A 16,613-nucleotide genomic window follows, 5' to 3' on the forward strand; every position below is an offset into this window, starting at 1 on the left:
GTTGCCCCAAAGTGTCTGGGGTGGGCTCCAAAGAGCTTGGCCTCAGAGCCCTACTGTCCAGTCTGGTAGGCCCTCTCTGCCCACCAGTGATTCAGCCTCTACACCACTCTCTCGTCATTCACTAGCTTCATAAGGACAAGCTTGGTCTCTCTGCTCTAACTGCCCACACACCGTCTTAGTTGGAGAGCTTCGCTTGTGATCCCAGAGGCAGCAAAACCCACAGCTCACTCCCCTAACCATCTAGGATTGATGAGCCATGGGGCAGACCCAGAGTGGAAACTTTTGCATTCTTGTGACCAGTGGTTTCGTAAAAATTAATAATAATAAAAAAATAAACAAATAAACTCACCTCGAAGATAGTCACAGCTTTGACTGATGTATATAGTAAGTAGCCAACTAACCATCTTCATTCAGAGCAAGTTTTACTCGATGGAAAGAAAACGACGGCTTGCTGAGCCTTAGCCAATAGTTGGGATAAAATCAGAAGCTTGGCGCTTTTGCCTTCCTTACATTTAACCTCTGGCCTTGACCACTGCTGTAAGTGCACTAGTGAGTACAGTGACTAAGCATCCTGACCTTCCTTTTCTCCTCTGCAAGTGCCTGATCCTTCTGCTTTCCTGCCCCAGTATCCTGAGAGAGGAAACGGAAGCCCTTTGACAGCCACCACTACGTCTTCAGTGTGGTTGGTTCTAGGTCCTTGATCTGTAGGCCCAGCCATGAGTTGACTGTTTTCCCTAAATGACCAGTTAGAACTGGACGTGTTAGTGCGCAGCCAATCAGCCCAGCAAGGCTGATCTCACCCAGCTTCCCAGGTCTTCACGGAATTCTTTGCTGCCTTCCTCACTGGTGGTCCTTTTCCTGCTGTGCTCCCATGTTACCTACCCCTTTGCTCCCAGTATCTTCCACTTTACTGAGAGGTGCTGGCCAACTCTGGGAACGTCTGTGAGAACTCTACCTTCTTGAGGAGGCAGAGCCCAACTCAATAGAATCCACCTGGGGTACTAGCATTTATCATTTAGGTCTGAACAAGCTGTCTCCTCTTTTTCTTGTCTCTCTTTTTCTCTTCCCCTCTCTTTTCCCCAGCTTTTCCTCTTTATCGTTTATTTACCACTCTGGCCCCTACCCCCACTCCAATAGCTCTTTGCTTAATGTTATCCTCCAGTGTTCCATCCTTTTACAAGTAATTACATTGTTTCCTGCCTGAGTGATTGGAGCAGCCTCTAATTCCCTGTCTATGTCTCTTTAGATAAAACATTGGCTGATTTTATGCCGAAAGGAAAGCTCTTTACAATGTGTCCTCAGCCAACCCCTTACTTCAGCTCCTACCATCCCCACATCCGACCTCCACAAGAGCCACATCTGACTGTTCCCAAATTTCCTGTGAAATTTAACATTGTGGTATCTTTGCTTATCTAGGGGTCCCTTAGCCTAGAATGTTCCTCTCTTTTGTAACCAGTGAATTCTTACTCATCCTTTGAGTCTTCCTACCACCTCCTCACCCCTATCCCACCCAGAATGACCCCTTCTTTCATCTGTTTTCATAACACATTGAAGTTTGAATCTTGGAAATGTGAGGGAAAGCCTCATCTGGACATGCTACGGTAGTCATGGGCTGGCTGCCTCTGGGGCAGTAATGGGCAAGGAGGAGGAGAAGAAATGTCGGTCTATGAGCTGAATTGTGCCCCTTGCAAAATTCATATGTTGAAGTCCACCCCCCAGGATCTCAGAATGTGACTGTATTTGGAGATGGGGCCTTTAAAATGTGATGAAGTTAAAATGAGGACACTAATGTGGGCCCTAATCTGACTGATATCTTTATAAAAAGAGGACATTTGAACGCACAGCTACCAGGGGTATGGGTGCAGAGAAAACACCATGTGCGGACACAGCAAGAAGGCAGCCGTCTGCAAGCCAAGGAGGTAATCTTCAGAAGACACCAAACCTGCTGACATTTTGATCTTCGATCTTTAGCCTCCAGAACTGTGAGAAATAAACCCAGTCTGTGGTATTTTGTTACAGCTCCCCTAGAAAACTAACATGAGCACCTACTGAGTTGCATAAAGAAGCAACACGGGGACAAAATGGAGAGAGACTCCAATGAGGGTCTGTAGGATTTTTTTGGCAAGAAATAAATTGATAAGGGAATTTCTTGGGTGATATACTAATGATTTCCACGTCCAGCCTAAGGCTTGAGCTCCAAAGCCTGCTTCTACCTGTCTACTGGACATTGGTACTTGGATATAGAATAGGCATCTCAAACTTAGGCTTTTTCTGCTTATCTTTCTACTTAAAATTAATCTTACTATTGTATCCCCTCTCTCACCAAATAGCACCATCTTCTGTCTACTTACAAATGCAGAAATGTAGGTGTAATCCTAGACTCTTCCTCACTCTTATTCTTATGTTTAATCAATTAGCCACTAAAAGCTATTCATTTTACCACTTAAATATATATCAAATATATATATATATTTCATCTTTTATCCCTTCACACTACTTCCTTACTTAGGGCTTCTTTATTTCCTACTTTTTATTCATTTATTTAACAAATGATTTAGAGTACCTATTGTATTCCAGGTCTTGGACTATGTACTAGGGACACAATGACAGACAGAACAGATACATTCCTAGTCCTCATGGAGGATATAATGTAGTAGGGGAGACAATCACGTGGATGCATAATTTAATGCTTTGTAATTATTTAATTTTGCAGTGATGGCAGTAGTACTGAATGCCATGACAACACAGAAGTGTAGCATCTGAGTTTGGTGAATGAATCAGGGAAGACTTCCCAAAGGAGACGACATCTTAGCTGAGACTTGAAGAATGACTAGGAGTTAATCTCTATAAAGTAGATAGCAGGGAGGAGAGATGGGAAAGGCGCTAGGAAGAGGCAATAGTATGTACAAAGACACATAAATCAGAGAACTGATCAAAGTTCTGCATGAACTTCCGATAACTGAGTGATGGGGCTGGGAGAGTATTGTAGGTCAGGCTCCCCAGGAAACAGACCCTGAGACCAACTAGCGTATAAAATATTTCTGGGGATGTGCTCTCTGGAACAATACCTGTTGGGAGTGAATGAAACATGAGTGGCAAAGAGACAAGTTAAACTGCAAAGCAATTGCAACACAGGCCTCAACCAATCCCACAAAAAGCTCTGGAACTAGAGAGCCCTTCACACATGTCCCCCAAATTGAGGCAAGGAGACCACGCCTTGGCACCCCTCCATCAGGTAGTCATTGGTGAGGGCCGTTCCTGAGGAGGGAGGATATAGATGGTCTTGACTAAGGCAGAATCCTCTCAAGTGGCTGGCAGTGGCACTGTTCCCTGCCTAAATTCAAGAGCCTGGCCCTGTCTCCCCACAGCCCCCAAGATGGACAGCTACTTGCCCAGCATCACTTGGTGGAACAGTCACAGCCTCACTCTGTTCTTTGGAATAAAAACCATGTGCACCAGAGTCCCCAGAACTCCCAAAACCTTTCATTGTGATCATTCTGGTTTGGCTTTTGAAAGTCACCTGGGCAGTTTGCTATAAACTGACTCTCTCTGGAGGATGTCTTGTCCTAACTGGTCCCAGTCAAACGCTGGCTATGCCAGGTGTGCTAGTTGGGCTCGGGTGGCCTATTCAGAGTCTCTATTCCTTCAGCACCTGGTAACCATGTTGCTGTTGAAAGCTTCTGAAGACTTGCCAACATTCACTCAGCGTAGGGAGGGCTTGGGAGTGGCGAGTGGACAGACACACTGTGAGAAGGGGATGGACTAAGGAGAGCCACTGATGAGGATGGGACGTGGTCAGTGACTTCTAGTGGTGTGAACGGTGTGGCTGCCGCTAAAGACGACCTGCTGGCCAGGAAATGATGTCATGGTGCCTGATGGTCACGCACATGGCTCCTTCCCATGTAGGCCCCAGGGTCAGGGCTTGTCAGTGTGAGGGGAAAAGCTAGGTCTCCCACAGGCTCCATGGCGTCCCCAGCATAGGACCTACCTTGGTCTCTGCTGTGCAGGTTCCCAAGAAAGTGACGCCTCTAGGGACCTATGACCATTTAGCCCAATGAAAACAGAGCCTCAGGACTTAAAGCAGAGGGGCTAAACCCTGTCCCCAGAGAGCACCTCCTTGGGTGGTCTCAGTTCAGTGTTCCAGGCCCAGACATTGAGTCAATTTTGAGCAAAATATTTGTTTGAACTTTTAGCCACTAGAGGGCAGAGACTTTTCAGGTGTTACCTGACTATGGCTAAGGTTCTAGTCCTTTTCCTTTGGAGACTTGATGGGGATGTATTCTATCTACAAAAAGTGCCCACAGACCTTCTCTCTTCTCTCCCTCCTTCCCCAATACACCTGATTGATATTCTCAATCAGACTGACTAAATGGATAGAAGGGGCTGAGCAGTTTTATTTTCAAACACGTTCTTGCAGTTGATAGAACATCAGGCCCTAGATAGAAACCCACACTTCAAACCAGTGTACACGTGGGCCTGGTGAACGGCTGTACTGGCTTGCGTGAGCTATGCAGTTTGGAGAAGGAAGGTCCTTGCTCTTGATTGCCCAGATGCCTCCGTCTTCATGTTATTAGAGCACAGGGCTGAGCAGCACAAGTTGTGGACACATCTAGGAGCTTCCCTGGATAAAGTTTTCGATCCCACCCCAAGGCCAGAGATTACAGGCTGTTGCTTGAAGAAGTAGGCCAGGGAGGGAGGCCACTCAGTATCCCCTTCGTTACTGCCCGTGACTGTGAGCCACGCACACAGACTGTCTTTCCCTCCTTTCTTCATCGAACGTCTTCTTCATCAAGAGGCCCTTCTTGCAGAGAGCTATCCGTGCCGCGGCTCTCTTTCCTCCTTCCAGCTTACTTGCAGGACCATGATGAGCTCTTTGGGGGTCTACTGAGAACCTGCACTAGCTATTAATAATGGAAATTCCTCTGCTTAGATTGCCAGTCTATGATGCACAGTAGACATTACTGATAGTTTAAAGGGTATTCAGCAAATTCTCAAAATCAAATCCCTTTCAGATCATTTGTTAAAAATGAAAACCCATTGAAAAGGGAACTGAGAAACAAAGGAAGGGATGGGGAGAGAGTCCATGTCCTCTGGAAACCATGAAAAACCTCCTCCAGAGGTAGTCTGCACTTGGGTTTCTTGGCTATAGGAGTCTAGGACTACACAGACCCCGCCCTGTGGGCATGAGCAGTTCCTTAGACTCAGAGACACACAGACACCAGAGGTGGAAGAGCACAGAATACACTGGGCTAACCTTCCTCATGTGGTGGGGTGGCCTCAGCTTCAGAGGCAGGAGCAGAGCTCTGGGTCCAGCCCCAGTTCATGGCTCTCTCCATTACACCATGCTGTTTCTTGGTCTTTGCTCAGTGTTCCTCAGGCTAGCAATCCAGTTGCAAATAGTACATTTGAATGGCAACCTTTCACCAGAAACAGCACCTGAAAAACCCTATACATGATGCTGTAGTCTCTGACACGATCCTTTCTCGAACCCACCTATCATGGCCCTAGAGCTGTGTTGTCACCCCCCTCCCCCGACTGACACCTTTCCTGAGTGCAAGACTAGGTTAAGGAGGTAAGTGTCACGCAGAATCTTGCATAAAATGAGACGGGAGAGCTGCCATGACTGAAGGTCATAGGTGTCTAAGGGAATGGGAGCTTCTGACAGAAAGAGGTTATTTGTGCCAGGTGGGCAGGTGCACTCATGAAGCCTTGCCCTGTGTCTGACATTCCTGTGTAGCAATTTCCGTAAGACTCAGAGAGCTCTTGCTGCAGAGATACACAAGATCACGTCTCCCGGCTCTGAATGGGGCCATGCTCTCCTCGTTCGTTTTCCTCTGCCTAGAAGGAACATGAAGCCCTGCACCAGCCTCTTCTGAGCTGCTCCTACACAGTAATCACACTTGCGCTTGTGTGTGTGCATGTGTTCAGCGGCCCAGGGACACAAAGCACCACAAAGTAAGATCACTGAGAGGCTGTGGCAAGACAGGAAGTTCCAGCCAGGGGCTCCCTGTGGCCATACTTCTGTTATGTGCTTGAGCCCTTTGGGGATTGCTCAAGTCCTCTTAAGCCCAGAAGAGTGGGAGCCAAGTACAGCCACAGGGGCAATGCTGTTCTCCTCAGGTATGTTTGTGATCTGGTTGCACCAGGGACTGATAAGGGTCTGGGAAGGGACATCCGAGGGCTGGGAAAACAGTAGGAAGATGAGGCCTGGACGTCACAGGGTTGGTCAGTGGCAGAGCAAACCCTCAGCCCCAGCACAAGTGGGGCTGTTTCCAACCGGCTCTCTGCTTGGAGATAACTGGTTTGAGTTCTTTCTGCAACTTCTAGGGCCAGCTGGCCACTACCATGGCTTCCATCTACCAGAATAAGGCAAATGTTTGATGATTTGATCCCAAAGCAATGAGATCATGCACTAGAATAGTTTCAAGTGGTGGGTAAAAGTTTACTTAGTTTTCCTTCCCTGTCCTTAACCCCTGGATAATTACACCTTCTAGCCTGAAATCTGCCTTTCCCAAACTAGTGATTTTACCTTGTCCCATGGAGTCAAAGCAGGTCATCATTTTGTCCCTCATTTATATAAACACCTTCCTCTACAAGGACCTATCCCCCCCACCCCCAGGAGGCATCAAAAGATGTGAGGACCCTGCTGGGTTTCCTGAGTCTGCTTTCCTCTTCCAAGCCAGAAGGTGCCCAGTGATGGGTAATGGGTCCCACTGAGGCTTCACACACAGGAACAGGCCTTTAAGGAGGCATCTGCGACAGCTACTTTTTATTTTTACACGGGCTGGGAAAATTGACATAACAGAGCCATTCAGCCAAATGTCAATATTTGGTCTATCAGATAAAATAACCATTTTCATACTGAACTTTTCTGGTTTTATGGAATTCTTTAAAGTCCCTTGGATTTCCTTTGAGTCCACTGTTTATGTCTTTTGAAATCCCATCTTTATGTCCCTTAAAAATTCAAGATCAATAAATTTTAAAACATAGAAAAAAATGAAGAATACTGCATTTGGGTTGCCTCCAGATGACATTTTCCCCTCCCCTGCATGCACGTGCAGTGGTTGTTCTGTTCTTATTCTGTTTGGTGACACAGATTCATTCTCCTTTGCTTTGAAATTTTTGGGGAAAAAAGGACCACTTTTCAGTGGGGAGAACCCAAACCAAATAAATGGCAGTTGCTGCCAAAATGGCATTATGTTGACCCAGACGCCCCAGAAGTTTTGTCCCAGCTAAGTAGACTGCTGCAGCAAGCACCGAGTCTCATCGGGCCAGGGTCTCTGTGAAAGGGCCAGTGGGTGTTGACAGCACTGGGCAGGGCCAGGGTTCACCGGAGCAAGTCAGGCAGGCAGCTTCCTGTGCTTTCAAGTGTGGAAAACACTGGGAGGCGAAGTTTAAGTGTCTTCTTGTTAATTTTACTCAAATGCAATTGTTTCAAAATCTATCAGTGCTGTTCAAGATAGTATGGCTCTTGACTTTGCAGAGGACAAAAGAAAACGAATACATATTTTAGAAAAATATTTACTTTGGTGGAAGTACCGTCAACCCCAGGAATTCTCATTTGGAAAATGCATACAGCTGGTCTTCTTCCATTTTATATGGTAGCTCAGATACCTCCTTCTCTTCAGGGTGCTTGGGCCAGGGCTGCTTGGGTCTTATTCTCAATAAAGCCTTTCTGTATTCACTTTTTCCAGCCAGAAAATGCAATTTAAAAATACTGACCATAATGTTGGGCCATAATGCAGATTTGCTGCTTGTCTAAGAAAGTTTGCGAGCCTTGGTGGATCCAGCAGGCCCAGTGAGCACTCAGCAAAGGTCCAGTCTGAGTTTGTAGACATGCAGGCAGGGATAGTGCAATTTGTTTTGCTTTAAGAAATGCATAGTATATGGCAATGCTTTTTTTTTTTTAAATTTTTATTGTGTTCTTATCTTGCTTGCACTTTCTAGCGCACTTTTAAGGTAAGGATCATGTTAAAATTTTATTTTATACTTAAAATTTTAATTTAGTTCCAAAATTCCCTGAGGAAAAATATATATTTAAAAAAATGATTACTTTTTTGAGATGAAGGTAAAACTTTTTCTGGAAGGTTATTTACCAGTTTATATAGTCCATAAGCTCATCTCTGAAGCCTGAATACAAGTATCTTTAGGTGTTTGAAGAAATAATTTTATCATTATCTGGAAGCTTTGAGTTTGGTGAATTAGAGAAATTGCCTTTTTTTGATGAATTCAAATCTGGACACTGTCACCATGCAAAAACAATTTTATCTAAATTGTGGAAAAGTCAGTGTCTTGGATATGATGTTCACTCGATAGGAAAAACCATGAATGTTACTATGTCAAATGCTGGTTTGGAAATAACTTTAATGAACAAGATAATTATTGGATAATAATTGCAATACCTATAATGAATTTAGTATTGAGCCAAGACGACATTAACTTTTTTTTTTCTAACTTTACTGTTTGGAATCACAAATTATATTTTCAAAAAATAAAGTGGATAAAAGTGATACTGTGCATTGTAAACTATAAGCTGCAGTGTTGTTTATCATCAATAACTTCATATTGATAAATATATTTTTGTAACTGTCCAGAAATGCTCATCCAGGCTTCATGGAGACATCTATCTTATGATGGAGTTTTGGGAGGCAGGAGCAATGACTTAAGGGCACAGCCTCAGTGGCCCAGGTCCCTTTGGCCTATTCTTCTCTTCCCTCCCGGGAGGAGGTACATCAGCTGGCCTGTGCATGAGTGGGGGGACCCTGATGCTACTGAGGCGTAACCAAGGTGATTGGAACTTGAGGCCTGGCTGCCAAGCCTCTGAGGCCGTCGGGGCCATCTTCGATCTTGGTTCTTAGTTCTCTCCAGGCCCAGAGCTCCTGGACACGGTAGGAAGACACCAGGGAGTGAGGGGACAAAGATGATTGTACTGCTGCTTTAATTTTTCAGCCTACACGCCCCAGGATCCTAGGTAGCAAGTGACAAGTAAGCCTTTGAGTGGAAGAAGCAAAATGTGGGTTCTGCCGTGGTCCTTGGAGAGCCTGGATCTAATATACGAGGAGAATGAGCAAAGCGAGCTTTACACCTGACATCATCAACTGATCCACGGAACTGCTCAGACCTTCTGTTTGCCTCATACTTGGCCTTAGAGATGAGGAGCAGGGCTTACCTCCTGCAGCTCCCAGCATACCAGCCAACCCTCTCTGTTTCTGTTTGCCTTGGAGTTGTCCTATAGGTCTTCCCTGGGATATTTCCTCACTTGATGGAGCAATATTCCTCTCAGATCATTTTCTTTTTCTTAGCTTTACCATTTTACTTCCTTCATGAAGGTCAGCCTATTTTATACAAAACTGGATAAAGGTGGAAAAGCATGTGCTATAACAAAGGTCCCCATTCATCTGAGTCTCTTCTCCAGAAAGGGCATCTCAGAGACACATCAGAATTCTCTGAACACTGCCTGTGACTTATCTGGGTCTGAGAAAATAAGACGCCAAGCAGTACTTCTGTGGCAGGCATCGCTGGGGCTGTGGGAAGGGCTAGGGAAGCAATCGAAGGTGACCGTTAAGGGATATTGAGGGGTATCACCTCTCTCTGGCTGGGAGAGAAGATCGGAGGGGGAAGAGTCAGAGGCCTCATCAGTGAGAAAACCTGGGTTTCAGAGAGCTCTCTCTCACTGCCACTCTTAGCCGCACTGGCTGTGCTGCGGGTTAGCAACCAGCTTGGCAATCCTGTGTGTGAGAGAGATACTCTTCGCAGGGATCCAGAACAGGACAGTAAAGCAACAGGTGAGGACATCCTCTGACTTGAGTGTCGGTGGCACTTCCAAGGCACTTCCAGCCTGGACACTCCCAATAGCCCTCAGCTGCCATTGGCAGTTAAATGGCCTGCAGAATTCTCAGGATCCATACACAGGTTGCAGACATTGTTTTAGGCCATATGCATGCCCATGTTTTATGTGCTTTTCTCAGTTCATTAAATCACTTTCTAGAACTTTGGTTTGAAAGTTCTAGAAAGTGACTGTGTTAGATGGAGGCCAGGGCAGAGCGAAGATCTGTGGGTTGGCCCCTGACGATTTCATATAGCAGGATTGTCGCAAGAGAGGGAGGGGCAGACTGGAGAAGGCACCATGGCAACACTAGTGATAGGGGGACCTCATGCAAGGGGACTACTGGCAGAGTTCTGCTCATTCAAACTAGATTTTATAAAATCCCTCTCTCTTAATTAACTGCAATAATTCTTTCTGAATTGAAGTCTTCAGAAAAGGGACAACCCCTCCAGGGTTTCTTGTGACATTGTAAACTGTATGACTCATAACGAGTTACCTGTCTTTAGCTTATGCTCTATTTAAGTGTCCGTGAGTAGCCCTTCTCCTCTCCTCTGTCCCTTAGTACTCGCCCCCTCACCCCACCCTTATGCGTGTTAAGTATTACATGTGCTTTTAAAGTGGCAGCTATCCAGGAAGCTCTCTGATTCAGTGACACCCCTCCGACTCCCATGCCACTATCCCCGATGAGCCACACCTTCTCGTATTCCATTCTTGTGTAACTCCTTCCCCTTAAATCTAGGATTGGCCCTATGATTTGCTCTTGACCAATAGTGTGTGGTTGGGATGACTCTGTGTTATTTCAGAGGTAATTTAGAATCTACTGGGACCTCTTGCAATGTTAGGTCTGGAAGCCAGCCGCTATGTAAGAAGTCTGACTACCCTGAGACCTCCATGTTGTGGAGAAGCGCTGGCTAACCGTGTGGAGAGACTAGGTGGAGAAAGATGCCCAACCAGCCTCTAGCTGCTCTAGTCATGCCAGTGGAGAAGGCAGGAAGTGAGCAAAAAGTCCTTCATGGATATCCCGTCCAATCAGGCATTCAGAGGATACCAGACTCAGCTGCCATCTGACAGGAACCATGAGACTCCAAGAGACAGCAATCACCCAAGCCCAGCCAACCCACATCATCATGAGAGATAATAACTTTCTATTTAAACCACTAGGCTTTGTAGTGCTTTGTTAGGCAGCAATAGATAACTGGAACACCCACCATCATAGCACAGGATGGCCATGAAGATAGCGAGACATTTTCATACATATCTTTTGTCATTCTCCTTGGCTTAAGTATGACTTTCCTTTCTTCATAGGAAATGCAGTTTTACTGATGGCCATGAGGACTAAATCATCCCATTTAGAGTCATGATGTTGGAGCATTTTGAAAACATCCACATGGTAGAAACCACTACTTTCCTCCCCACCCCCATTCGTCCTCGTGTCACGCACCAGTGTATTTCCAGGACATCACATTGCCTGCTGAAGATGCCCAGTTTGCTGGCTGGGAAGATGCTTTTGCAGCAACACACATCCAAGGCAGATCTCCTTGAAGACAAATGCAGCAAGAGGAAGGGGCTGAGAATCAGGGTCAGGTGGGGGACACTGGATTGGGGGAGTCAGCTTTCCCCGAGGCCTCTTCATAAGATCTAACCAGGGTGTTTCCCGTTCCACTGCCATTTCCATTTTTGTTTTTCCCAAGGTACTTTAATTTCCTTGTCTATCTGGAAAAAGACGTTGGAGAACACCTTTCCCACCAAGTTCAATGAGACAAGGTTGGAATTTTTCAAAAGGAACATTTACTAGGAAACTAAAGGGAAACCAAACAGAATGCAAGAGAACAGGTACAGAGTTGCAGATGGGCTCAGGAAGTTCAAATTTATAACCGGCCTCTGGCCACAGCTGGGCTGGCTGGGCAAAACTTTCCAGACACAAAGCCACCTGCCTGCCATGTGGGCAGGCCTCTCTGTCTGCTGGTCCCTACAAAGCCACCTTCTGTGTCATACCAACAAATCAGTAGCACACTCATTAGTGCCCCAGGGCTGCTAGCTCTCTGGGCAGGAAGATCTTCAGGATCTAACAAGGCTCCCAGTGCCAAGGACATATCAAAGTTTATTGGGATGTAGGCCTGGTATCTATTGGGGCCAGTCTGGTTCCTCTGGAACCATTCTTCTGGGCTCATCTGCCTGGCTCTTGAGATAATATTTCTGCTGACTATCCTGCTGGCAGTAGTCTTTCATGCTTTGGTCCTAAACACTGGTATGGTGGAGGAGGTCTGAATGGGAGGAACAGGCAACGAGGAAGCTTGGGTAAAGAAAGTTGTATACTTCTCATGTCATCAAACCTAGGCAGATTGGGTCCCCTTTGGATCCTGGAGATTGAAAGCCAGTCAGAGATGGAAATGGATTAGGCAGGCTGGAGAACACGTGAAGGTGGAGTATAGTGACACTGCCTCACACAACCAGTGGCCTCCATCCTTTTTAGATTTGACACAGGGTAGTTTCTTATACGAGCAGCTGTCACAACAAGAACTTTCTGAAGACATGCAATGGTCCGGCTTCCACCCAGTCAATCCCACATTGAAATGTTAATTGAAATGAAGATAATGAGCTTCCCAGGAAGGTAAACGACAGTCCAACTCTGGATTTTGCTGCAAAAGGATTGTATGAAAAGGGAAATGCTACCTTGGAGAAGGGGTGTAAATGTGTGGATGGGGTACCTTGCATCCATCACAGGAGGCAGAGAGGATCACTAGGTAACAGCCCCCTCCCAGCGTACGCTGAGGACTTTGGTTTCATTTATGTGGAGGCAGAAGCAATGAGGATGAGAAACACAGCTGGCAGTAGGTTGGCTGATATGGTCACAAAGGAAGATGAATAATGAATGAGATACCTGGGGAGAGCCCTTGACCTTCACTCTTGTAGGTATTTCCATTCCCCAAGTGCTATGAAAGTGATATATGTGTTTGGAAGTAAAAAGGAAACCGTCTATGGCTACCCAAGGCTATGCCTCTGGGCTGTTGCCTCTGGGCTGAGTACCTCAGAAGGCACTCAGGCCAAGAAGGTCCAAAAGTTGCTCTTTCAGTCAGGGGACAGCTGTGTCATCTCCCCACGAACTCACACAACGGTACATCTATTTCTGAGGCTGCTCCCTCAATGGACAAATGTGGCTGGGAAAGGGTATTCCAGAATGCTTACGCCATTGAGATGTATGCCTCTCTAACAGGGATGACATTTGACTTTCATTTTAACGCCAAAACCAGTTGAAAGGAAGTGGCTGCTGGCTATCTAGAAAACAGTGTAGGGGCTTCTGACTCCTCAGAATCTGCGTTTAGCAGAAGAGAGAGCCGCGCTCAACTGGTACTCGCAGCTATGTGCATGGGAGGGGGCAGTGAATTTGCTGTGAACTAGCCCTCCTTGCACTAGATTTCTCACCAGGGGAACAGCTTGCTTATCCTATTACTCTCCTGGGGCTATTCCTTGCAAAGCTGCAGCACTTCTTGGGTGAAATTATTTTCTGGAGAGTTATTAGCTCAAAGGTAGTCGAGTATGAATTAGATCTGCTGCCTATTTAGCACCTGGATATATTTTAAAATATTTTGTCCTTCCAGGGCATTCAAAGCAAATAACCTCATGTCAGCATGACGTTGCCAGAGCAGGTGCTGTGCCCCCATCACCCAGGGCCTTACGTTCATCACCAAGAGTCCTGGTACTCTAGGTACTCTCAGTATTCTCACTGCATCACTTGCTTTCTTCCAGAGTCCGAACTTGCTTCTTCACCCTGAGAGACATGCGTCCCTACAGCACACCACCTTAGGCCACCTGAAGACATCTGGACGTTTCATGTTCCCCAAACCCAGTCTGGAAAGAGGGCCAGTATTGCTGTGGTTACAGCTGTGCATTTGGTCACTGGAGTTGTCTGAGTGTTGTTGGAGAGGAAAGGTTACTTAAGATCTTTGAAGGACGGTGGTCCTACTGTATCCTTGGCAAAGCCGTCCTCTTACCCACAGTCATCGTTTCTGTAGGAAGAAGAAACAAAAAGAACATTTTGGTTTTCATCCATATATTTTTTAATGTGTACCAAACAAGTGCCAGGCACTGTGATGGATGCTGGGGATACAGTTCCATGAGTAAGACTTTCAAGGGGCTCACAGAGGGAGAATTACAACACGAGAAGCTGAATAGCAGGTGTACATTAAAATGCATAGGAGCAAAGAGGAGGGAGAAATAAACTTCAAGGGGACTGAGGAGGTCTACAGAGAGGATTTGAAAGATTAAGTCTTTTTAAACACTTTTTAAAAAAATTTAAGTATAGTTGGTATACACTGTTTCCTGTGTACAATATAGTGATTCAACATTTATACACCTTATAATGTGATCACCACAATAATTCTCATAATGAAAATTTATCACAATATTATTGACCATATTCCCCTTCACTTCTGTCACTCATCCTCCCATCCCCCTCCCCTCTAACGACTATCACTTTGATCTCTGTTTCAATGTGTCTGTTTTTGTTTTGCAGGGAAATGCAAATAAAAACCACCTGAGATATACCACCTCACACCAGTCAGAATAGCTATTAACAAAAACGTCTACAAATAAGGTTGGCTAGGATGTGGAGAAAAGGGAACCCTTGTGCACTTTGGTAGGACTGAAAATTGGTGCAGTCACTATGGAAAACAGTATGGAGATTCCTCAAAAAACTAAATATAGATCTATCATATGACCCAGCAGTTTCACTTCTGGGTATTTATTCTAAAAAAAACAAAACCGCTAATTCAAAACGATATATGCACCCCTATGTTCTTGTAGCATTATTTACAATAGCCAAACTATGGAAGCAACCTAAGTATCTTAACAATAGATGAATGAATAAAGAAGATGTAATACACACACACACACACACACAATGGTATATTACTCAGCAATAAAATGAGTAAAATCTTGCCGTTTGCAATACCGAGGGTGGACCTAGAAGGTATTATGCTAAGTGAAATAAGTCAGACAGAGAAAGACAAATACTATATGGTTTCATTTATACGTGGAATCTAAAAACAAACAAACAAACAAAAACCCCTGAAACGAACGAACTAATACAATGAAAGGTAAGTCTTGAGGCTGAAGGGGAGTCCACGAGGCTAGAAGGAGGGAAAGCCATTCCGGGCAGAGGCAAGAGTCTTTGCAAAGGTACAAAGACAGGAAAGGGCATATGGTTTGGTCCATTGGAAGTATTGTCATAATTTGGTGTGAGGAGTAGAGCAGTAGGAAATAAGGCTGGGAGGCGACAGGCCGGTCTGCCTGAGTGCTGCACCATCCATTCCTGTTTCCAATCTGTGAAGAACAGGCTCTTTCAAAGGAGCCCCAGCCTTAGAGTAGCAGGATATTTAGTGTTTCACACTCAGCCCGGCATTCAGCTTAAACTCAGGGTAACTTCCAGTACAGATTAAGGGTATTAATGCTGCAGCCACAGAGAGAAAGAAAACCGGAGTCACTTCCATGGACACAGCATAGCAAAAAATATACATATAAACTGTGGGAGAGCTGCAAACATTCTCAAACTGGAATATATGAACTGCATTTCAAAGACCAAATGTCCGTATCTGAGGTTACTAGAGAAGGTAATACAAGCCAGAGCATACACTGTAAAGGGAAAGCCATATCTGACTGTGCCCCTTGGCTTTGAAGACGTGTTTGGGTGGGGCACACCCATACCCCTGGGAAAGGGTTGCTCCTTTCTGAGTCTAGGAGGAAAATGTGAATGGATATTTGCCTTATATTGTGATTAAAATACAACTTTCCCAGACCAACTGACGCTCTGGGAAAGTTGTATTTGACTTCCCAAGCCCACACCTGCATCAGGCCCTGCTTCCCAGGGCCCCTTCTCTCGGCTGTGAGACCCAGACCTGCAGGCCCCGCTGGCCAGACCCTGAGTCCTTCCTTATCGGGGAAGGCGAACTGTCAACAGGCTCAGTTCCAGCAATGCATGTGGTCTGGAATTAGCTGTGCTGCTATTTACAACTAGGCCACGTGCCACATCCATTCAGCTTTTGAGTACCAATTGTGTGCCACGCATTAGCACGTGAACTTTTCAAACCGTTAAAATAATCCTATGAGGTTCTTTACTAGAGGATATAGACATGTAGAGAGATTGATTTGCCCAAAGGCACACTGTTACGAAGTGTCAGAGTTTTTCCAAACTACAGAAAAATATTTAGGGATTCGAACCTAAGACTTCTAATTTCAAAGTCTAAGCTTTAACAATTACATGATTCCTAAACTAACTCTGTAAGTCCAGTCTATACATCTGAGCTTCTGCTTTGGTTTTCTAGGCACTCTAAATCTAGCCAGATGAGGTAACTTTAAGAAACTCTAGTCCGATTTAGTAGTATGCAGCAGGTACCATATCCCACTTATGGGTTCCTACCTTCTTATTCCATTTCTCTGGATTCCCCTGGCTAGTGACCTGCATGTGTACCTCATTTGCCCTCTCAGTTCTATGCACAACGTACTATTCTCTGTTTGGACCTCAGTGACACCTCTCCATGTGAGCCGTCCCTTCAGACTGCTTTGGGCGGAGCTCTCCCAAGTGCCCAGCCTTAGGGAGCACTTCCGTATCTGGTGGGTTAGGGCCTCGTGTGAGGACCACTTACAGGGCAGGGCTATGACCTCAACCGGTCTTTCACCCGTCCCCATACCCAGGAGTACTACTAACAGAGGCCATGCCACCAATGGTCAAATCACAGCACAGCTCCAATCTGACTTCCAGCGCTGGGGTTTGTTCACTTGGTGATTTTCT

General features: G+C 45.6%; 1 protein-coding gene across 2 annotated transcripts in view; it reads right to left on the bottom strand.

Moving 5' to 3' along the window:
- Positions 1-5,618: 5,618 nt before the first annotated feature.
- SYT9 (synaptotagmin 9) overlaps positions 5,619-16,613 on the bottom strand; it is a 166,630-nt gene continuing 155,635 nt past the window's right edge. The window contains exon 7 of one of the 2 annotated variants that reach the window (XR_004424462.1): positions 5,619-13,833. Coding sequence is in view for 1 of the 2 variants with exons in the window: in XM_033121230.1 (XP_032977121.1) it covers positions 13,825-13,833 (9 nt within the window). In the remaining variant the exon portion in view is untranslated. The remainder of the gene's footprint in view (positions 13,834-16,613) is intronic. The other variant, XM_033121230.1, reaches the window with a different exon arrangement.

The sequence above is a fragment of the Rhinolophus ferrumequinum genome, chromosome 11 (genome assembly GCF_004115265.2).
Source record: "Rhinolophus ferrumequinum isolate MPI-CBG mRhiFer1 chromosome 11, mRhiFer1_v1.p, whole genome shotgun sequence".
Lineage (NCBI taxonomy): Eukaryota > Metazoa > Chordata > Mammalia > Chiroptera > Rhinolophidae > Rhinolophus > Rhinolophus ferrumequinum.